General features: G+C 34.4%; 1 protein-coding gene across 1 annotated transcript in view; it reads right to left on the bottom strand.

The window, feature by feature from the left end:
* Positions 1-4,082: 4,082 nt before the first annotated feature.
* The window catches only part of LOC142331983 (stalled ribosome sensor GCN1-like), a 208,614-nt gene continuing 188,930 nt past the window's right edge, over positions 4,083-23,766 (bottom strand). The window contains exons 37-42 of the mRNA XM_075378033.1: positions 21,449-21,642; positions 17,449-17,660; positions 17,103-17,251; positions 12,377-12,481; positions 8,364-8,579; positions 4,083-4,556 (exon numbers count right to left, since the gene is read on the bottom strand). Coding sequence (XP_075234148.1) covers positions 4,428-4,556; positions 8,364-8,579; positions 12,377-12,481; positions 17,103-17,251; positions 17,449-17,660; positions 21,449-21,642 — 1,005 coding nt within the window. The 3' untranslated portion in view covers positions 4,083-4,427. The remainder of the gene's footprint in view (positions 4,557-8,363; positions 8,580-12,376; positions 12,482-17,102; positions 17,252-17,448; positions 17,661-21,448; positions 21,643-23,766) is intronic.

Here is a 23,766-nt window from a genome sequence, read left to right as displayed (position 1 = left end):
AGCATATTAGCAGAAACTTTTTTAAGAGTAGCATTGGAAATATTCGCGATTAAGTCTGTAATATTGACTTTAAAGTTCATCAATAATGTGAAGATTGTTTTTGAAGGCCTTAATATATATCTTAAGACCTCATATCTCCCGACAATTAGCAGTCAGGAGATATGAGGTCCAGGGACCTTGGAGGCCATAAGTCCTTGCTTATTATTCGATCATTAAAGAACTCTTACAGAAAATCCACGGTTTCTCGAGACGTGTGGCATGACGACTTGCTGAAACCAGCAATACCCGTGCTTGAGATTCCAGGAGAGACACAAATTGGCGCACAATATTCCTGTATACTTCACCATTTACTGTCTGTTCGAAGAATACGGGTCCGACTATATGATGACGAGATATCGCACACCACACACCAATTTTTTCAGGATGCAAAGATTTGTCTTGTAAAAAGTGTTAGGATTTTAAACCGCCCAAATTTGACAATTTTGACTGTTCACATAACCGTCGAGATGGATCCAAGATTCATCGCTAAAGAATACTGTGTTTAAAAATTCAATTCCGCGATATTGCAGTCGTTTCTTTAAATCTGGAGGCTGAAACTCTTGGACTAATCGTACACGATTAGTGCGATTATAATTATACACATATAGTGCGATTTCAATTTTTTAATGGCTTTCTGAACATTAGAATATGACAAACCGATTTGCGTGGAAAGTTTTCGTAAACTTTACCATGGAGAATTGAGCAATCTTGTTTTCACATTCTCTAAAACGTCATCTGTCAAGCGAGTAGGTCGGCGGTTATGTTTTCTGTCGGAAATACTACCTGTCTCTCAAAATCGGTTTCCTAGCCTAGAAGTTGACATTTTTTCTGGTGAAGGAACACAGACAAATTAATTTGAAATGATTCTTTTCAACTCGTATACGATTTTGTAGCAAAATATTGTTCAAGAATGAAAATTCGTTCTATGGTTGTTCGTAACACGACCGGAAATGGCACAAACGTTTACACAACTCAAGGAGAACGGAACGGAATGCAAGGATGATGGAGGGTGCAATACCATCCTACTTTTCGCAGTATACAGACTTTTGTCCTTTGCTGCTGGGTGATTCTAATGGACTGGCGGTTATTAATAATGGTTGGGGTTTATTCGTTTTGTGAAGTTTGGATTGCGTTCCGATCCAATGGAGGGTTTGTCGGTAGGGGCCTGATGGAACGATGTGCTAATAAGCTTATCTTCAATGACGCACTCCATTTCAGCCTAGAGTGGGCTGAAATCCTTTATTTAGGTGGGCGTCCTAAATTTAGGAGAGTACATCGGAGGCGATTTTTGGGCTTACACTTTGTCATTTACTTAATTCACTTCAATTTAACTTGGTTTGAATTAAGGAAATGTGATTGGATGGATTGCTTTGGGGCGTTGCGTCCCAGAGTTATCTCGGTCAGTAGAAAATAGATTGGGATTTACTAGTCTGGGCGTGGTATACATCTATTAAGGGTTAGATGTCTGCCCGCCGTAAGGGCAGGCAGGAGAGATATACATAACGCAGGTTGTTTTTCGAGCGCCCATGCGCCAGGGTGGTGACAATTTTGAATAAGACGCCCCCCCCCCTATTATATATAAATTTGGACTTGATGCAGCTGCTGGTCTAGCCCTACAAAATATAATGGTCCGCGGGGGGTTTGGGGGGGGTCTGGTGGTGTATGGCCAAACACGCTTTCTTCTAGCTGTCCTTGTAGTACTTGGGAGTTTCACCTGAAAAATAAAAAGCGCCCAAGCGCACAGCGAATTGAACTGTTGAAGGGGTGAGAAAGATTACTCTTTCATCACTGTGGTATGTGGGGTGAGGAGTTAAGGCAGTCGTGCTGCCGGAAGGGTATGGAACTCAAGGAGAATCAACTCACACTGCCGTATCTATACCGGTTTAGTAACACTACTAACTTTATGTCACAAAATTTCCCTTTCTTAGAAAAAAATTACGAGACATTAACAATTGGGTAACAGAACTAAAAAATCACCTGTACTAGTGTCAAAGACTGAAAAAAAAATCATAGCAGGCAGGGAGACATTTGATAAGTGAACACTTTTTTTCTTGCACTTTGTTTTTTAAAATTCCAGAATGTTACTTACTTTCTGAATAGCCTTCGTACTTTGTGAGCAAATCGCATCGTATGAATAAAATTCAGATGAAATATTTAGAAAGCTTTGGCTGAGAGAAATATAAATGATCTTTCATCTGCATAAGAATCAGGAAAAATTTTACCCTGATTTGCAAATCTGACGATCGTAGATCGATTTGTCTTTTCAAGATGTTTGCATGTTACCAAATAAGAGTTATCACAAGTGTCGGTAGTTTTATCAGCTGAAATCCAAATAATGCGATGAGTTCATTGCATATTTCTTCCAGAACATGTATATTCATCTGGTATATTTCGATTTGAGCATTATTTCGCAAAAAAATCTTTTAAAGTAGGATTTGTAAGTACAGGGTGTCCCATATAAAATGCAACCCATCGATCACTCATCCATGACATTTCAAAAGTCAAGCTTACTCCCTACTCGTTACTGAAATGGACTCATCCAACTTCTGAACATCCCGGCAATGCAGTAGAACACTACCGATAGTAACAACAATGCAATCATAACGTTCAGTGTATTGTTAAGAGACAAGATGGTGTTTTCGCTAGATGAACGTGTTTTCATTGTCGAGTCTTACTTCAGTACGAAATCATCGGTCGCAGTGCAAGATTTGTTTCACCATAAGTACACAGATAAACCGGCTCCTAACAAAACATCAGTATTAAGGTTAGTTCCAAATTTAGAGAGACCGGTTCTGTTAATAACAAGGAACACAAAAGATTTGTCAGTGTTGAATCCAGATACAGCCGCTGAAATCAAAGACCGATTACTCGCCTCGCCAAATAAATCGATCAGTTGTTTGTCTGCTGAAATTAATTTGTCTAAATCAACTCTTCATTGGGCGACCAAACGATTACAATTACGACCTTATCGCATTCAACCAGTTTATCGACTTCTTGAGCCCGACAAAGAAAAAACGGCTACAATATTGTCAACGGTTCCATCGGTTTCTGCGCGAGGGAATTAATGTTACGGATTCGTTATTTTTCACAGATGAAGCACGGTTTCATTTGGACGGCTACGTAAAGCCAAAACAGTAGAATTTGGAGCGCTGAAAATCCCCATGTTTATCACGAAAAACAATTACACTCACAGAAGTCGGGCGTATGGTTCACGATATCGCGGAAGAAAATAATCGGCCCTATATTTTTCGAGTATACCATTAATGCAGAACGATATCAGGATATTTCATTTCAGTTCATCGCACTGTTGGAAGAGGAAGACAGACGCTGCTGGCTACAACATGACGGTGCGACATCACACTACGCAGGTTCAACTTCTGATTTCGTCGAGGAATTCTTTGGTAATCGTGTTATCGGTCGAGGCTTGTGGCTACCAAGATCTCAGATTTGACTGCGGCTGAATTTTTTTCTACGGGGTTACCTCAAAGAAAAAGCCTACAGCAACAAACCACAAACACTTGAACGATTGAAATTCAATATTGAACAAGCTGTATTCAATATCCAGCCAGAAATTTTGAAAAAAGTTGCAAGAAACGCTGTAAAAAGAATTGAAGCTTGTATTCCAGAAGATGGCGACCACTTCCAACATTTACTCTAAATGTAAGGTAATAATAAAAATTACATTTATATTTACACATGCCTTTTTATTATTTCAATACCTACCAATATAAGGTTGGGTTGCGTTTTATATGGGACACCCTGTAGTTTCAAAAGGTACCCTACTGAAAAATATGGTAAATATATTGAAAATATGCATATAATCCAGTCTAATCACCAAAATTACATAATCGCATCTTAGTGCTTGAAGAGAACTTTAAAAATCATAATTTTTAACACGATAACTGTATAATTACAGTTCTCGCACTGCAATGAAAGCATTCGATCATAATAAATTACGTACTATCAAAAAATCCTAGTAACATAATAAGCATACAGTTTTATTTATTGCAATAAAAAAAAATAAACTCGTTAACAAACTGAAATAAATTTTCCAAAGTTTATTTACTATTTAATACAAGTTTATTTTAATAAAATAATGAACGGTAATAATAATAACAATAATTTAATTCCATTACAATAGTTATAATTTATTAAGAACAGTTCTTTTAAACGAACAAAGTAAACCATCGGTTTTTAAAATAAAATAGATGTTTCTTTTAATTACAACTTTTAAATATATCACCGACATATTAATTTTTTTAAATTAATTTAATTACAATCGATCAATAATCAGTAGTACATATAAAAAAAAGAAGTGATACATGAATTATGTGTATGGAAATATTATAATAATCATAATAAACAAAAAAGAAAATACGATGCGTCGATCAAGTTAAAAGTGTATCGTCTAGCTCTTCTTCTTTACCTTCTGGTTGAATCGCTACTTTTCTTAAAACTTTTGTAATTACATCGCTCAGCGATTCACGTGCTCCAATTTCCAAAAGATTCATACAACTCTGTAACCGAAAATAAATAACGTAAACATTTTAAACATTTATTTAAAATAAATAAAAAATTATAACTTGTATAATAATCTCAGAAAATTAAAAAGTAACATTCTACGAGTCGGAGCGTGGAATGTTAGAAGCTTGAAAAAGGTTGGTAGGCTAGAAAATTTAAAAAGGGAAATGGGTAGTACAAATGTGGATATAGTAGGAATTAGTGAGGTTCGGTGGGAAGAGGAAGGTCTTTCTTTTGGTCAGGTGATTTTAGAGTAATTAACTCAGCGTCAAATAATGGGCAGGCAGGAGTAGGTTTCGTGATGAACAAGAAGATAGGGAGGAGAGTGGAGTATTTCAAAACGCATAGCGATAGAATCATTGTAATAAGGATAAATTCAAAACCTAAACCGACAACGATTGTTAACGTCTATATGCAGAAACAATACTGAGATCTGAATTTAAGAGAGCATTAAAAGATTTAAATGGCAGAAAGGCTCCTGGAATAGACGGAATACCTGTAGAATTACTGCGCAGTGCAGGTGAGGAAGCGATTGATAGATTATACAAACTGGTGTGTAATATTTATGAAAAAGGGGAATTTCCCTCAGACTTCAAAAAAAGTGTTATAGTCATGATACCAAAGAAAGCAGGGGCAAATAAATGTGAAGAATACAGAACAATTAGTTTAACTAGTCATGCATCAAAAATCTTAACTAGAATTCTATACAGAAGAATTGAGAGGAGAGTGGAAGAAGTGTTAGGAGAAGACCAATTTGGTTTCAGGAAAAGTATAGGGACAAGGGAAGCAATTTTAGGCCTCAGATTAATAGTAGAAGGACCGTCATAATTGGCGTTTATAGACCTAGAAAAGGCTTTCGATAACGTAGACTGGAATAAAATGTTCAGCATTTTAAAAAAATTAGGATTCAAATACAGAGATAGAAGAACAATTGCTAACATGTACAGGAACCAAACAGCAAAAATAACAATTGAAGAACATAAGAAAGAAGCCCTAATAAGAAAGGGAGTCCGACAAGGATGTTCCCTATCTCCGTTACTTTTTAATCTTTACATGGAACTAGCAGTTAATGATGTTAAAGAACAATTGATGTAAAAAAACAAAAGTAATGAAATGTAGTAGAAATAACAAAGATGGACCGCTGAATGTGAAAATAGGAGGAGAAAAGATTATGGAGGTAGAAGAATTTTGTTATTTGGGAAGTAAAATTACTAAAGATGGACGAAGCAGGAGCGATATAAAATGCCGAATAGCACAAGCTAAACGAGCCTTCAGTAAGAAATATAATTTGTTTACATCAAAAATTAATTTAAGTGTCAGGAAAAGATTTTTGAAAGTGTATGTTTGGAGTGTCGCTTTATATGGAAGTGAAACTTGGACGATCGGAGTATCTGAGAAGAAAAGATTAGAAGCTTTTGAAATGCGGTGCTATAGGAGAATGTTAAAAATCAGATGGGTGCATAAAGTGACAAATGAAGAGGTATTGCGGCAAATAGATGAAGAAAGAAGTATTTGGAAAAATATAGTTAAAAGCAGAGACAGACTTATAGGCCACATCCTGGAATAGTCGCTTTAATATTGGAAGGACAGGTAGAAGGGAAAAATTGTGTAGGCAGGCCACGTTTGGAATATGTAAAACAAATTGTTGGGGATGTAGGATGTAGAGGGTATACTGAAATGAAAAGACTAGCACTAGATAGGGAATCTTGGAGAGCTGCATCAAACCAGTCAAATGACTGAAGACAAAAAAAAAAAAAAATAATCTCTTGATTTAAACGCTAAAAATTATTTAGTATTTAATACAGGGTAACCCTGTATTATAAACTATCCAAAAATACCTAATCTACACTAGAGCTGGATGGTGGAGTAAGGGAATAATATTCGGTGTGCTAGATAGGAGAAACCAGGTTGGTTAGTTCCGTGCTCTGTTCTGTCATCAGTACAGTCACGAGTAAGAAAGTCGTCTATTGCCCGATGTATAATCATAAAGTTTTTAATTAACAGAAGCATTAAACCTGCAGAAATTTTAACTCTTTTTAAGGTACAGTTTGGGGACGCTACACCGTCTTAGAACAGAGTGTATATGTGGGCCAAATAATTTAAGTGCGGGCAAGATAGTGTAGACAACAAAAGTCCTGATCGATGCCCAAGGTCAGAAATCACATCTGTGCCGTTTGAGAGCTTATTGCTGGTTCACTGTTAAAATCGCATCAGAAGTGGGTATCAACTACGGGAGTAGTTTAGAAAAATTAATGTTCGATGGGTTCTGAGGTTTTTTTTTTGTCTTCAGTCATTTGACTGGTTTGCTGCGGGTCTCCAAGATTCCCTATCTAGTGCTAGTCGTTTCATTTCAGTATACCCTCTACATCCTACATCCCTAACAATTTGTTTTACATATTCCAAACGTGGCCTGCCTACACAATTTTTTCCTTCTACCTGTCCTTCCAATATTAAAGCGACTATTCCAGGATGCCTTAGTATGTGGCCTATAAGTCTGTCTCTTCTTTTAACTATATTTTTCCAAATGCTTCTTTCTTCATCTATTTGCCGCAATACCTCTTCATTTGTCGCTTTATCCACCCGTCTGATTTTTAACATTCTCCTATAGCACCGCATTTCAAAAGCTTCTAATCTTTTCTTCTCAGATACTCCGATCGTCCAAGCTTCACTTCCATATAAAGCGACACTCCAAACATACACTTTCAAAAATTTTTTCCTGACATTAAATTAATTTTTGATGTAAACAAATTATATTTCTGACTGAAGGCTCGTTTCGCTTGTGCTATTCAGAGGTTATCGACCAAAATCAAAAACAGGTCAGGTTGCAGATCTGTAAGAGACTTCTAAATCGATTTTGGCAAGATGGGGACAATCGTCACATTTGATGAGATGAAGGTCTATCATTACTCTCTGGAATCAAAAATGACGAGTAAGGGGCGGCAAAGGAAGGATGAGTGAGGGCTGTTCATTGAAGACCAAAACCTGTCTGTCGGCCAGAAAAGTTCTTGCGATGATTTTTTTGACTCGAAGAAAGTTTTAATCGTCGATTTCAACAGTTCAACGAACTGTGAACGTAGCTTAAAATTGCCGGCTGCTAGTCAACCAAAAACCACCGACCGAAACAAAAAGATAGGGTACGGCCATCAGAGAGATGTAATCCTTCTCCATGACAAACGCCAGGCCGCAAACTGCGATGTTGACGGAAGGGATAGATTGGAAAAAATGATCTGGGAAAACCCTCGACCACCATCCCGAGAGTCCACATCTAAAAATAATTAATTTTTTAAAAAACTTTTTGCCGTGCAGAAATGAAGGTTTGGAAGAAACACTGTTTTCAATTATGCTTTTTACTTTCCCGTCTAGATAGCACTACACTGAAAACGGTCCAATTTGGGCTATATGATTTGCACCAAATCTTTACCAAATGGAAATTTTCCAGAAGTTAAATGTTTGTATATACGTGTGTACGGTGTTGGCCTCTAAATCACTTTTTATCTCTACAAATGTAAAATCTAAATTTATTTAAAATTAGTAATTAATTTAGTAATTGGTAATTTCTACGCGTAAGAAAGGAGAGGGTGGTGCATTTTTAATAAATACTGTGAAAAAATGACTGCCACTAAACAGTTAAAGGATCGTATTTAAAAGCGATAGTGCACATCAAAATACCAAAATTCGAGGCACATCAATTAGGTGTAATTAACTATAATGCAAATAAAAAGTTATTCATTAATATATTCTGAATAAAACAATTTATATTGCGGTAAAAAATAATTTAACAAATAATATTATACTTATCTCACCTGTTGAACAGTATCACCCTGTCTCAATCTAAGAACAGCGACTAGTGATAATTCACTGTTTGCCTTAACGTAACTATTTTTCTCTTTAGTACCGTTGACAAGCATAGGTATGGCAGCTCTCAAAAATTCAGGAGCAAGATCCGGTTCGACCCGTGCCAAATATGAACAAACTCTTGCGACCAACTGTTTCATCTCATTGCTGCTGTGATTCATTGTCTGAAATTAAAATGGTACATTTATAAAAAAAATATATGCAAAATTACACATTACGGTATAAAATAAAACAATGCAAAAATTGTTAGGTCGATATTACACAGGCGGTAGACGGTAATAAGTCAGTTGATGTGGTCATTTCTAAGTTGTTATGTTTTGCGAGATATGAATGCGATAGGGACAGATCGATCAAAGAAAATACGTTGTTTTGCGAATCAATACCTGATTGTATGACAAGAATATGTCTTTTTGATGAATAACAAATTAAGGGCCACTACATGATCGACAGATGACTTACCTTGTGGAAACCGCATTGTTCAGGGCTAATTAGGGAGTTTCTCACGGTACCACACTAGATGACCGTTAACCGTTCATTCCATCGACTTGCACAGGTCAAATAGCTAAGACGATCACTTGAGGGGCACGATTTATCTTTACCGGATTTCAATACAGAATGCTTATTCTTCTTGGTTACACCGATGTTTCTGACCGAGAATCTAGAAAAACCTAGTCAGAGAATACTTATTGTAATTAGACTAAAGATATCATAGTGCAGTATCCAGAAGTTGAGATAAAAAAATAAGCCTTTATTTCCAGAGGAAAGTGTCACGGGAATTACTCGAGGCATACCGTAGATCGTCCATAGAAAAGGGAATGATTAATTCATTTCGCGAGTCTCCAATAACAAACAAGATACTCTAACCTGCACCTTATACCTCACAAACCCAGAACTAAACGACAATGTAGGAAAACTGACAAACATCTTTGCCACATCAACCGGCGGTGAAGTCCGATCAACTGTGGAGATTGTCTTGATCTACTATGGCTCAAACATTTCTCCGTACGACAGGCGACTGTGTCGTCTGAGAAACTGTATCCACATAATTCAGCCGTGATTTATGTTTAGCACACCGTAACACTCGATGCATACAGCTCTTGCGTTCTGTACGGCAGAGAGCAATTCTCTTGTATAGGCCTTTGATTGAAATTACCTAAACCTGTGTGACAATTCTTTAGCGGATTGCAGTAGTTTTTGTCCTGCTAGGGAACAGCAGATCGGCTTAGCTTTCCACATGTCATTTGCACTACTAAGCGTCAGGTGTGTAAATTTGTTAAGTCTGTATCATCGACGCGCTATACAGGCTGATTCAGAAGGATAGGGCAATACTTTCACAACTCATTCTAGAGGCTAAAAATAAGAAAAAAATTCATATAAACAAAGGTCTGAAAACGCTTAGTTAGCGAGTTATTCAGGGTGAAAGATTTCACCAGATTTTAAGTTCCTCCGGATAAATTAAGGCTTCTGAAATTCTGGGAAGGTCAATTAACGGGCAAATTCAATTATTTCTTATGGTTTTTGAGATAGGAAATTGAAAAAAATAGGTCCCGGAACTGTATCTCTCTTAGTTTCTAAGATATCCCATGTAAAACGCCAAAAATAGGGTCAAAAAACACATTTTTTTTACGTTTGACGTACAATAACGATGTTAAATTGGTTGTTTAATTGAAATATTGAGCCGTGTTGCAATTAATCGTGTAATCGTTGCCGGACTACGTTGAACCATCTGCTGAATGTTTTCACCATCATCCGGGTGATTTGCTTGTCGTTCAGATGAAATATGAGCGCTGGGAAATGTACTGTTCTCAAGAAGATTATTAAAAATTATAATAAATATTTTACGATTTGGTACAACATGACCAGGATACCTATGTCGATATTCCGTTAACTGCTGCCGCAGCACTTCCATTGCAAAATCCATAGATGAAAATCACATCGGCATATTCGGCATTATTGAAGATACGCAGCATTTTTCAAAACAAATCTAAACAGAATTCCACTTTTTTTACAAACTTGATTTTTATGCACTGTAAAGTGAATACAAAATTACACTTCTTAACAGTTTTCTGAAATTTTTACGATAAGAATTCGACGTAATACTGCAAGCACGATTGATCAGCAAATGGTTATTTAACATGTTACCACAATTAACTGAAACAATTTGTGATGTATTTAAACAAATTGTGATGAAAAAAATCAGTGTTGCCAACTTGTTTTCCGTAGGTCTAAAATTATTGTACCTACTTACACACATCTGTTTTCTTTTTTTTTGTAACATTTTCTTCTAAGTTTTCATCGGTTTTGTTATTAATAAAAATCGACATGTTTAAAATTTTATTTGTTTTCTGTTGACATTATTTACATCAATCTTCTCAAAATTAAATTCTCTACAATTTATGTTTAACAAATGTACGATTTATCGCCAATTTAACAACGTTATTGTACGTCAAATGTAAAAGAAATGTGTATTTTGACCCTATTTTTGGCATTTTACATGGGTATTTTAAAAATTAAGAGAGAAACAGTTCTGGGACCTATTTTTTTTCAATTTCCCAGCTCAAAAACCATAAGAAACAATCGAATTTGTATATATATAATCATTCTATATATATATAAAAAGTTCATATAAACATAAGTCCAAAAACGCTTTGTTAGCGAGTTATACAGGATGAAAGATTTCGCCCGAGTTTCAGTTCCTCCGGATAAATTAAGTCTTTCAAAAATTCTGAGAAGGGGCAAATTCAATTGTTTCTTATGGTTTTTGAGCTGGGAAATCGAAAAAAAATTGGTCCCAGAACTGTATCTCTCATAATTTTTAAATTATACCATGTAAATCGCCAAAAATAGGGTCAAAACACATTTTTTACGTTTGAAATGTGTTCTTCAAACACATTTTTTTGTTCAAGCATAAAAAATGTGTTTTTCGACCCTATTTTTGGCATTTTAGAAATTAAGAGAGAAACAGTTCTGGGGCCTATTTTTTTTCGATTTCCCAGCTCAAAAACCATAAGAAACAATCGAATTTGCCCCTTAATTGACTTTCCCAGAATTTCAGAAATCCTTAATTTATCCAGAGGATGTGAAACTCGGGTGAAATCTTTCACCCTATATAACTCGCTAATGAAGTGTTTTCGGACCTGTTTATATGAACTTTTTTCTTATTTTTAGCCTCTAGATAGTGTTATCAAAGTATTGGCCTATCCTTCTGAATCACTCTGTACACATATATATATATATATATATATATATATATATATATATATATATATACACAACTATTTTTGGCGTTTTACATTGGATATCTTAGAAACTAGAATAGATACAGTTCTGGGACGAATTTTTTTCAATTTCCCAGTGCAAAAACCATAAGGAACAATCGAATTTGCCCCTTTATTGACCTTCCCAGAATTTCAGAAATCCTTAATTTACCCGGAGGAACTGAAACTCAGGCAAAATCTTTCACCCTGTATAAAGAAGTGTTTTCGGATCTATATTTATATAAAATTTTTTCTACTTTTTAGCCTTTAGAATGAGTTGTCAAAGTATTGATTGCCTTATCCTCCTGAATCACCCTGTATATCTGTGTACATTTCCTTATATAGCTGAAATATTTTTTTTTTAATAATATTATTTATCAAAAATATTGATTCAATTTTTTTCGACTAACAAAATCACAGTAATAAATATTTCAAAATTTCTTTACTCAAAACATATACAGAGTAATCTCTGGATGACCAAGTTCTAACTCTACTAACTAACGTAAGATAACAAACTTGGTCGGCCGTTCTAGATTGATTTACCCATTATATACAAAATTCACTAAAATACAATATAAAATAAGCTATTAAAATAATTCAGCTCTTCAGAATCTCCTTTTTGATAATAAAAATAACAAGCTGTATAAAACAATTAAAAACATAATATATATATATTAATCATAATGAAAAATCAATCTACTCACTCGAACGAATGGAGTCAATAACGGTTGAGGTAGTGTCTGTTTAATCTGCATTAAATATTGAAATAAATAACCACACCCTCTAACACCATTCATCGCTATTGGAACCTAGAAACAAATATAAAATCTTAAAAAAAAAAAAATTACAGGCAGATATGAAATGTTAAGTTATCAAATTTCTTGGAATCGGCATGACACGACCGATTGAAAAAAAATTTTTAAAAATGTTATTAAAATGATCAAGTGAAATAGAGAAATCAATCATAATGTGTCTAGTATACGGTAAAGAAATACAAGGGTAGTTGATAGAGAAACAAGATTGATTTTGAAACGGTATCCCGATGAATTAACAGTTTAATAGCTGTAATTCTATTAGTGTGGGATTCATTAGAAATAATATTCTGTTTGCTGCATCACTCTAAAAAATGTTTCTCGCAAAACGCTTACGAGGAAGAGTATATACACAATGTTACAATTTTTTTTTGTCTTCAGTAATTTGACTGGTTTGATGCAGCTCTCCAAGATACACAATTTTTTCCTTCTACCTGTCTGCTTTAATATTGGAAAATATTAAAGCGATTATTTCAGGATGCCTTAGTATGTGACCTATAAGTCTGTTTCTTCTTTTAACTATATTTTTCCAAATGCTTCTTTTTTCATCTATTTGCTTCAGTACCTCTTCATTTGTCACTTTATCCACCCGTTAATTTTTAACATTCTCCTTTAGCAACGCATTTCAAAAGCTTCTAATCTTTTCTCCTCAGATACTCAGATCGACCAAGTTAAATTTCCATATAAAGCGACACTCTAAACATATACATTTAAAAATCTTTTTCCTGACATTTAAATTAATTTCTGATGTAAACAAATTATATTTCTGACTGAAGGCTCATTTCGCTTGTGCTATTCGGCATTTTATATCGCTCCTGCTTCATTGATCTTTAGTAATTCTACTTCCCAAATAACAAAATTCTTCTACCTCCATAATCTTTTTTCCTCTTATTTTCAAATTCAGTGGTCCATCTTTGTTATTTCTAATACAATTCATTATTTTTGTCTGGTTCTTGTTTATTTTCATGCGTAGGACTTCATCCGTGCCGTTCATTGTTTCTTCTAAATCCTTTTTACTCTCGGCTAGAATTACTATATCATCAGCAAATCGTAGCATCTTTATCTTTTCACCTTGTACTGTTACTCCGAATCTAAATTGTTCTTTAACATCATAAACTGCTAGTACCATGTAAAGATTAAAAAGTAACGGGGATAGGGAACATCCTTGTCGGACTCCCTTTCTTATGTTCTTCAATTGTTACTGTTGCTGTTTGGTTCCTGCAAATATTAGCAATCGTTCTTCTATCTCTGTATTTGAACCGTAATTTTTTTAAAATGCTGAACATTTTATTCCAGTCTACGTTGTCGAATGCCTTTTCTAGGTCTATAAACGCCAAGTATGTCGGTTTGTTTTTCTTTAATCTTCCTTCTACTATTAATCTGAGGCCTAAAATTGCTTCCCTTGTCCCTATACTTTTCCTGAAACCAAATTGGTCTTCTCCTAACACTTCTTCCACTCTCCTCTCAATTCTTCTGTATAAAATTCTAGTTAAGATTTTTGATGCATGACTAGCTAAACTAATTGTTCTGTATTCTTCACATTTATCTGCCCCTGCTTTCTTTGGTATCATAACTATAACACTTTTTTTGAAGTCTGATGGAAATTCCCCTTTTTCATAAATATTACACACCAGTTTGTATAATCTATCAATCGCTTCCTCACCTGCACTGCGCAGTAATTCTACAGGTATTCCGTCTATTTTAGGAGCCTTTCTGCCATTTAAATCTTTTAATGCTCTCTTAAATTCAGATCTCAGTATTGTTTCTCCCCTCTTATCCTCTTCGACTTCCTTAACACTTCCTCTTCTTCTTCTATAACACCATTTTCTAATTCATTTCCTCCGTATAACTCTTCAATATATTCCACCCATCTATCAACTTTACCTTTCGTATTATAAATCGGTGTACCATCTTTGTTTAACAGATTATTAGATTTTAATTTATGTACCCCAAAATTTTCCTTAACTTTCCCTGTATGCTCCGTCTATTTTAGCAGTTACAATTAATAGAAGTTTTCAAACTGGGCACACCAAAGTAGTTGAAATGTAAGAGTGATGCTCAAAATGTTTTTTAAAATATTTTTTATAATAATGTTGTTAATTACGGATATGTTCCACAATTTAGATCAGTTTAATCTAGAAGAAACGTGTATTTAAGGGAAGAGGTTGAAACCAGGCAAAATAAACGTGAATTTTACATCGCAACGTTGCTTGTATTCATTCAATCAGCTCTTCTTATGCGTTTGATTTTCGTACCTTTAGGATTCCTTCTGTTTCTGCAGATGTAAGCCACTCTGAAAGAATACAGTTTTCCAAACGACGTATAAGGTTTCATTACAGGACATCCAGGGTGAAATACGGACCAGAATAGGGCCACTAAAAATTAAAACCGATAAATTAAAAATAAAACCGAGCTCAATACAGAAGTAAAATTCCAACAAAATCTCTTCTTCGTAACAAATTTGTCGACAGTTTTGTTCTGCGAAGGGAAATTTTATATCGCTGATTTATATGCTTACATAGTAATCTATCTATCTACGCTATCTACCTACCCAAATCTAATTAGAAATTTTACAATAATTAAAATATTGTTATGAGCTGTTTTATTTTTCACTAAATTTAATAAAATTACAAACAAATTTTTAACAAACATATACGCGTCATAAAATTTAACACAGTTTTCTCCTTCATAAAACAACAGCCAATAGTAATAAAAGCATTCAAAAAAATGAATTCTGATATGTTCTACGAAACGATACCATAAAAATAAGCAAGAAAAATAATTTTTTCTGGTTTTCACTGTTTCTAATAGAATACAAAATTATGAAAATTTTGACGCTATCATAAATATGGAATTTTTTAAATCCATTTTTGTGAAATGTTGTTTTTCGGGAAAATGCGTTTAAAGATTTTTGAGAAGTAAAATTCAATAGCCGATGAGTGAAAGAATGTTTCCACGAGAATATTATATTCAAATTTTCATGATCTTGTGTAGAATTACGTTATATATTCTAAAAAAAAACCAGAATCTTTTAACATTTTTTTTAATAACGAAGAATCATAGGAAGTACTGAAGAAATTACATTATTCTTGCATCAAGAATTCTAGAAATTCCAATTTCATTTCCAAATGATAAGGTTTCATTATGGATGTTATAAAAGAAATTATAAAAGATTAAAACATTATCAAACAAAACAACACCGTGAACTATATAGATACCTTAAGAACAAAAAAAGAATTAACATACAAGGGTTATTTTTTTTTTCAAGGTCAGATCAGTCACGAAATTAAAACCACAGTGAAAATAAAAATTTTTATATTTGTAATAAGTACTTACATAGTTACGCTATTTCTCTACATACTTGCCACTCCGATTTAGACATTTGTCGTAATGTGGTATTAACTTTCTAATACCCTCGTTATAGAACGGAGTCGCCTGTGTTTTCAGCCATGTTTTTACGCTGGTTAGCAGCTTGATGTCTGCGCCAAAATTTTGTCCTCCTAGCCAGCAGCATTTCTCAAAGAGGTGAAAATCGGATGGAGCCAAGTCCAGGCTGTATGGTGGGTGATCAAACACTTCCCAACGAAAACGCTGCAGGAGCTTCTTTGTTATAGCTGCATTGTGCGGCCGAGCATTGTCATGGAGAAAGTTAATGCCTGATGACAACATTTCTCTCCACTTATTCTGAATTGCCCTTCGTAGACGTTGAAGAGTCACGCAGTATGAGTGATGGCCGTGCCACGCCCCATGAATTCCATCATCGGTTGACACTTGCTTCCTTCCCTGACCGCCTGCATCATGAACATCTGTACGTCCTGCTTTAAAATTCCTATACCATTGTCGCACTTTTCTGTCACTCATTGAAGTTTCACTGTACACATTACTTATTCGTCGATGAATTTCAGCTGCACTACACCCCTCAGCCTGAAGAAATCGAATTACCGCATGCACTTCACACTTGGCGGGAGATGCTATTTGTTGTAGACATGTTTACGTGCTAGCTGCGTGTTCAGAACTAAACAAAGTGATGCGGCATGATTGAAGACCATATTAGAGACGCTGCGCAACACATTGCAAAGGTTCATCCAATCTTTGCACGGGTTTTTATTTCGCGACCGATCGGACCTTGAAAAAAAAAATAACCCTCGTACCTTCTGACAAAAATAAAATTATTTCGGGATGATTTAGCACTGTGAAAAACAACGGTAGATATAAGTAGAAAAGAAAATTTTACTTCAAAATAATATAACTAATAAATACGGTTAATAAAATATTAACAACGCGACCTAAAACTATACGTAACAAACACAGCAAATTAAAACCGTCCTAGTCAATGGTGGATGAATTTACAATTTTTATATATCATGATAAAAGCTATCAAGTCGTTGCATGTTACCGCAGATTTTAGAACAAACCTCTCTACATTCATACGACTTGATCCCAGTTCCGTATTCCATTTAGTACGGTGGCAAATGATAATTTAATAAGCATTTGATAAATCAGACATCGGCAATTTCAGCTTAGTCACTGAACCTTCGATAGATAGTACTAGCATTCAAAAAAAAAAAAAATAGAATTTCATTAACAAAGATAATAAATAATGAACACATTTACTTACCCTGTCAGCCATTAGATACACAAGGAGTGTCCTGTTTATTTTTTCTTTATATTCGTCCGTGTAAATAATAGGAGCCGATTCTTTCAACGCTACCATTAACGCTGTACTGCGACCGTGTCTTAATGTCCAATCCAGTGGCAGGTCATCTTCTAAAAATCAAAATATCATATAATTTGGTACAGTCATCGTACATAATTTTCATCATCATATTATCGCAAAAACTAACTTTAAAACAGAAAGCTTAAAAAGAAATGATAGTATAACCGTACATTTAAAAAAAGATCCATCAAAATATTAATTAAAGTAAGTACAATTTTAATTAAGAAATTTACATCAAAAAACTTACGTAAAAGGTGATCGGTCAAAGTAGCATGAAGTTGCTCGGGCGATAACCAGTGACACAAAGCACCGAGGCAACCGGCAGCAGCAGCCCGTGTAACATCTTCTGGATGGGATAACATACTGGTTAGCGTCATATAAACAGCTTTACGTAATGGTTCGGACATCTTATCGCCAGCTGGTGTAGTTACACCTCGAAGAGCTTGTAACATTGTTTCCCTGAAATATTAATAAATATAAATAAAATAGCATTTTATTAATAATTTTTTTTTTTTTTACATCAATATAGTAACCTGATATAAATACATCAGAAAAATAGTAACAACCTCCATCCAAATAAGAAGTAACAAACTAGATTAAGATGCTACAACACAGTTATAAAACCACAAACCAGTCGTGCAGCAGAAACACTCTTCCGCTTTGAACATACAACCAAAAGAAACAGCCTCCAGAAAATTGAAAGAATCTGCATCAATAATCGTCGATTATACCTGACAAAGTTGTGTACAAAGAGTTAGAACCCATCAATGATACCATGTGAAAGGGGACGCTAGAATTCTTTGGACGTATCATGAGGATGCAAGATTCAAGACTTCTGAAACAGCTAGTTCGGTATAACCTTGACTTGAGAAATACAGTGACAGGATGTTATGTATTAAAAAAATTAAAAGAGGACCTCAAAGAAATTGGCCTTACACCGGTAAACACCAGAGATACGATAAAATTAAACAAGAAAATCAAGAACAAAAAACACTCGCTTTATACTTACAAGAAAAAATGTCACAACACAAACATTTTCAATACTACAGAGTGAGATTTTTTAGTCCTGTTACCCAATTTTAAATTAAGAAAGGGAAATTTAGGTGGAATAAAAAAATGTATTTGTTACTTACAATAGAGATTTAATAAAGAGCTATTACTTACATAATCGTTAAAGAATATGCTCAAAATGCCCACCGCTTGTTGTTATACACGCACAGACTCTTTACAGTTAATTAAAAGAAACCTTTTTTAAGAGTCGCATCGGAAATATTCGCGATTAAGTCTGTAATATTGACTTTAAGTTCATCGAAAGTGCGAGGATTGTTTTTGAAGGCCTCGGACTTAATATAGCCCGACAAAAAGCAGTCAGGAGATGTGAGGTCTGGGGACCTTGGAGGCCATAAGTCCTTGCTTATTATTCGATCATCAAAGAACTCTTGCAGAAACTCCATGGTTTCTCAAGACGTGTGGAATGTAGCGCCGTCTTGCTGAAACCGGCAATTTTGTTCTTGAGGTTCCAGGAGGGACACAAATTGGCACACAATATTCTTGTATACGTCAACATTTACTGTCTGTTCGAAGAATATGGATCTGACTATATGATGACGAGATACCACACACAGATTTTTTCAGGATGCAAAAATTTGTCTTGTAAAGCGTTAAGATTTTCAACCACCCAAATTCGACAGTTTTGACTGTTTAGATAACCATAGAGATGGATCCAAGCTTCATTGCTAAAGAACACTGTGTTTCAAAATTTGATTCAGTTATAGTTTACGAGAGACCTAAACCGATGGCGATATTAGAATCGCTTGTTTAAATCTGGAGGCTGAAGCTCTTTGACTAATCGTACCTGATACGGATAGGATTTCAATTTTTTAGCGACTTTCTGAACGCTTGAATATGACAAACCAACCTGCGTGAAGAGTTTTCGTAAACTTTTCCGTGGAGAACTGAGTGATCTTATTTTCACATTCTTTAAAACGTCATCTGTCAAGTGAGTCAGTCGACCGCTACGTTTTCTGTCGCAAACACACTACCTGTCTCTCGAAATCGGTTTGCTACCCTAGAAATTGACATTTTTTCTGGCGGAGGAACACCGACAAATTTAATTTGAAATGATTCTTTTACACTCGCGTACGAATTCGTAGCATAATATTGTTCAAGAATGAAAACTCGTACTATGGTTGTTAGAAACATGACCGGAGACGGCACAAAAGTTTACACAGCTCGAGGAAAATCAACTCACGCTGCCGTATCTATACCGGTTGAGTACTAGCGCTACCAACTTTGTGTCGCAAAATAAAATTTCCCTTTCTTAGAAAAAAATTACCAGACATTAATTGGGTAACAGGACTAAAAAATCACCCAGTAGAAAGGCACAAAGATCGGAATGTACGATAAAGTACAGGGAGGACTGCAAAGTTGAAACTATTCCATTGGACTGACTAAAGCGATCCTGTATGATCATAAAAGATAATAAACTCTATGATAAATAAACTAAATTCTATAACAGTTGTCCAGAAAGTCTGATAGACAGAAAGTCTGATAGTCTGATAGATAGAAAGGTCTGATAGGTAATAAAAGAAATCCTGTCATCAGAAGAAAAAAATTACTACTGGAATGAACTGCCTTAAATATAACGTTTTTGTCACAAGTATTTTGACTGGTTTGACAATTATTCTCCATTCCATTTTACAGTGTAGATATCTTATAAGGTCAAATAATAACTATATTCTATTTTCTTGTCTTTGTCTTTCACTTCAATCCTCTACACATTCAAATTAACTATGAATGTTTTAACCGATTATTTGCCAGTGGTGCGTTTACGCACTAAAATAATTTTTTTATATATTTCTAAATAATTCTTTTTTAATCAGCAGAAGCAAACTTAGGTGGAATAATAAGAACTAGTAGAAAACCTTGGGTTTCAGATGATATATTGCAGCTGATGGATGAACGTAGAAAATATAAGAACGGTAGTGATGAAGAAAGTAAAAGGAACTATCGGCAATTAAGAAATGCTATAAACAGGAAGTGCAAAATGGCGAAAGAAGAGTGGATTAAAGAAAAGTGTTCAGAAGTGGAAAGAGAAATGAACATTGGTAAAATAGACGGAGCATACAGGAAAGTTAAGGAAAATTTTGGGGTACATAAATTAAAATCTAATAATGTGTTAAACAAAGATGGTACACCGATTTATAATACAAAAGGTAAAGTCGATAGATTGGTGGAATATATTGAAGAGTTATACGGAGGAAATGAATTAGAAAATGGTGTTATAGAGGAAGAAGAGGAAGTTGAGGAGGATGAAATTGGAGAAACAATACTGAGATCCGAATTTAAGAGAGCATTAAAAGATTTAAATGGCAGAAAGGCTCCTGGAAAAATAGTTTGCTGGAAAATATTCGTTTGGACAAAGTACGGCATGTTATTTCCGAACATGCAAACAAAGCTAGAAGACGATGTAAGCTGTGCAAAAACCACACAATATTTTTGTATATAAAATGTAAAGGCTACCCGCACTCAAAATGTTTCAATGAATTTCATTCACCGCAGAGAAAATAAATCCACAATAAACTAAAAACAATTTAATATAGTTTATTCATAGTTGTTTTTTTCTACTTTTATAAATAGTTTGGTTTCTTTTTATGTTTTTACAAAGTTACATTTTATATTATGCTTTTGGCCGAAGGTGCGTCAACGAACCGTTTTATTACTAACCCATTACTGAATTTTTTGTAGATATGAAAATATTTCTAGCTTTATATACTTACAAATAGATGAAATAAACTAATTAATAAAAAAAAAAAGTAGTGTTTATTTCATTTTGGCATTTAACGGGTTAATAAATGATCAAACGATCAGTTCTTTTTACAAAATACCGTTTCCTTTTTTACTTGTCTTTTGACAATTTTATTTAAAATCTTACTGACCCGTCTAATTCTTAACATTTTCTTTTAATATTATATTTAAAAACCGTTCCCTTCCTGCACTACCTACCACAAAGCACTATTCTATACACAAGTAATTCTAAGAAATGTCTTTCTTGAAATTACATAACAAAAGCTCATCAACAGCGACATGCGTGGATCGATAATCACATATTAAACTTTACGTATATTCTAATATTACGGACTTCACCAAACGCTTAGAAACATTTTCAAATTTTGATTACGCCGGTAACTATACAAAAACTTACTATTTTTACAGTTTAAACAAGAGAAAAAAAAAGTACCACTAACCTAATGGCAGGATCTTCAGCATTACGCACACCAGCATGTAAATCTGTAAATAGTGGATCGGCACGAGTATGTATAACGATAAGATGGCTAAGAGCAGCAGCTGCTTTCAACCTTACTTGGCGATTGCCGTCATTCAGTGCTTTCAAAAACGTTGTTTGCAATTGCGGCAGAAACTGTTTTAGCATAACTCCAACCTGTGTTGAAAAGAAAATGAATATACACACCAAAAGGCAAAATAATTAACAATATTCTACCGAAAATAAGTCTTCGGTACATAAAATGAAAAAAAAAAATTGTCGATTATTAACCGCGATAGAAAATTATTTTAATCTTCAAATAAGCCGACGATAAATACAAACATCTTTCACCATCGAGCATTTCAGGTAAAAACAATCGAGCAGTCACTCAGAATAGCAGCCCATCGACTAAATGTACACGTTGAGGGCATTAAGAATGACCCGATCTTGTAAATCCGGCTTCATCGATAAAGAAAATATCATTAAAAAAATTCAGATTAGTACGTTTTCAAATAAACCATCGGTATACCTGAAACCGAGAGTATAATCTCGAGGTAAAACTGTTGCAATACTAACACTGCCCTCCAAGGCTAGCTTTTTCAGGACGGGTAGATATTTCATCTAACACACCTTCAGGTGTACATAATGAACACGATCATCCTGATTTACCATGTTTTTCAGGTTTTTAAAGCTTCCTGTGTCTCTTGAGCCGTCTACGAATGGATGGACAAAAACGACGCGTGAGAAGGTAACACTTGATTGGGAAAGTGTTCCTGATACAGCCGTCTCTCCTTAAGAGTGCGAGAACATACATTAAATATACATCAGCCATTTCTAAATTAGTATAAATACGATTCGCTTGCCGTAGTGAATAAGATAATGGTAAAAAAAGTAATTAGCTTATTCACATGTCAATAAGAAAAGACATACTGAGTATTAGTTTTTATTTATATTTTATAACATCTGTTTTAAAGCAAATTATTTTTCAATATTAATATTATTTATAGTTATAATATTTTCACGATTTCAATAGAACAGTCCAATTTGTATTTTTATTTGAAAATCTTTACCTACTGATTGATCTTTTGTCCATGCGTTAGGGGTAATGAGGGAGGGAAGCTTAACCCAGATTTTTAAAAACCCCAAAGATTTTTTAAAAACACAAAAGGTTTTTGAAATGCGTTTTTCTCTGAATCTATGCATTTTAGAGAAAAGATTCTCAAACAAAAAATGTATAGGACATTCTCCTTTATAATTGATATCTGAAGTTATGCCATATAATTTGAAACTGAAATACTAGATGGCGCTGAAGTTGTAAAAAACATGTTTTTTCACCGGATTTGTTTTATCAGAAACCAAAATACATTTAAAAAAACACCAAATGATTCCTAGAGTGAAAAGTCTAGTTTTAGAACGGTCAATTTGTATTTTTATTTGAAAATCCTTACCTACTGATTGATCTTTTGTCCATGCGTTAGGGGTAATGAGGAACGGAAACTTAACCCAGATTTTTAACATCCCCCTCCCAAAGATTTTTGAAAAAATCAAAAAGTTTTTGAAATGCGTTTTTCTCTGAATCTATGCAGTTTAGAGAACAGTTTTTCAAACAAAAAAATAGAGGACACATTCTCCCCTACAATTAATGTCTTTGAAGTTATGCCGTATAATTTGAAACTGAAATACTAGGTGCCGCTGATGTTGTAAAAAAAGTTGTTTTTCACCGGAAAAAATTGTTTTTCGTCTGTATTGAATTTGGAAAAGTTGTTAATCTAAAAAAAAAAACAGACAACTTTTATTTAAACAATTTTCTTGTACGACTTACCATTTTGGAGCTGTAGCTTGTGAAAATGTTGTGAATTGGGCACATGTTCGAAACCGGTCTACTCGTTTACAACATTTTTTACAATTTCAGCGCCACCTAGTATTTCAATTTCAAATTATACAGCATAACTTCAAACAGATTAATTGGAGAGGAGAATGTCCTCTACATTTTTCGTTTGAAAAACTTTTCTCTAAAATGCATAGATTCAGAGAAAAACGCATTTCAAAAACTTTTTGAGTTTTTCAAAAATCTATGGGAGGGGGCGATGTTAAAAATCTGGAGTTAAGCTTCCCTCATCACCCGTAACATATGGAAAAAACATCAATCGGGGTAGGTCAGGATTTTCAAATACAGCCTATTTTGATGACAAATTACCTGTACTAAACATTAATAAAATTAATTCCAGATGAAATCGTGTTATTTCATTTTATCAGGGAGGAAATGAAAACCGATATTTTAATCTAGAGCGACTCACTTCG

The sequence above is a fragment of the Lycorma delicatula genome, chromosome 11 (genome assembly GCF_047948215.1).
Source record: "Lycorma delicatula isolate Av1 chromosome 11, ASM4794821v1, whole genome shotgun sequence".
In the NCBI taxonomy this organism is placed as follows: domain Eukaryota; kingdom Metazoa; phylum Arthropoda; class Insecta; order Hemiptera; family Fulgoridae; genus Lycorma; species Lycorma delicatula.
This window is presented reverse-complemented; position numbering and strand designations above follow the sequence as displayed.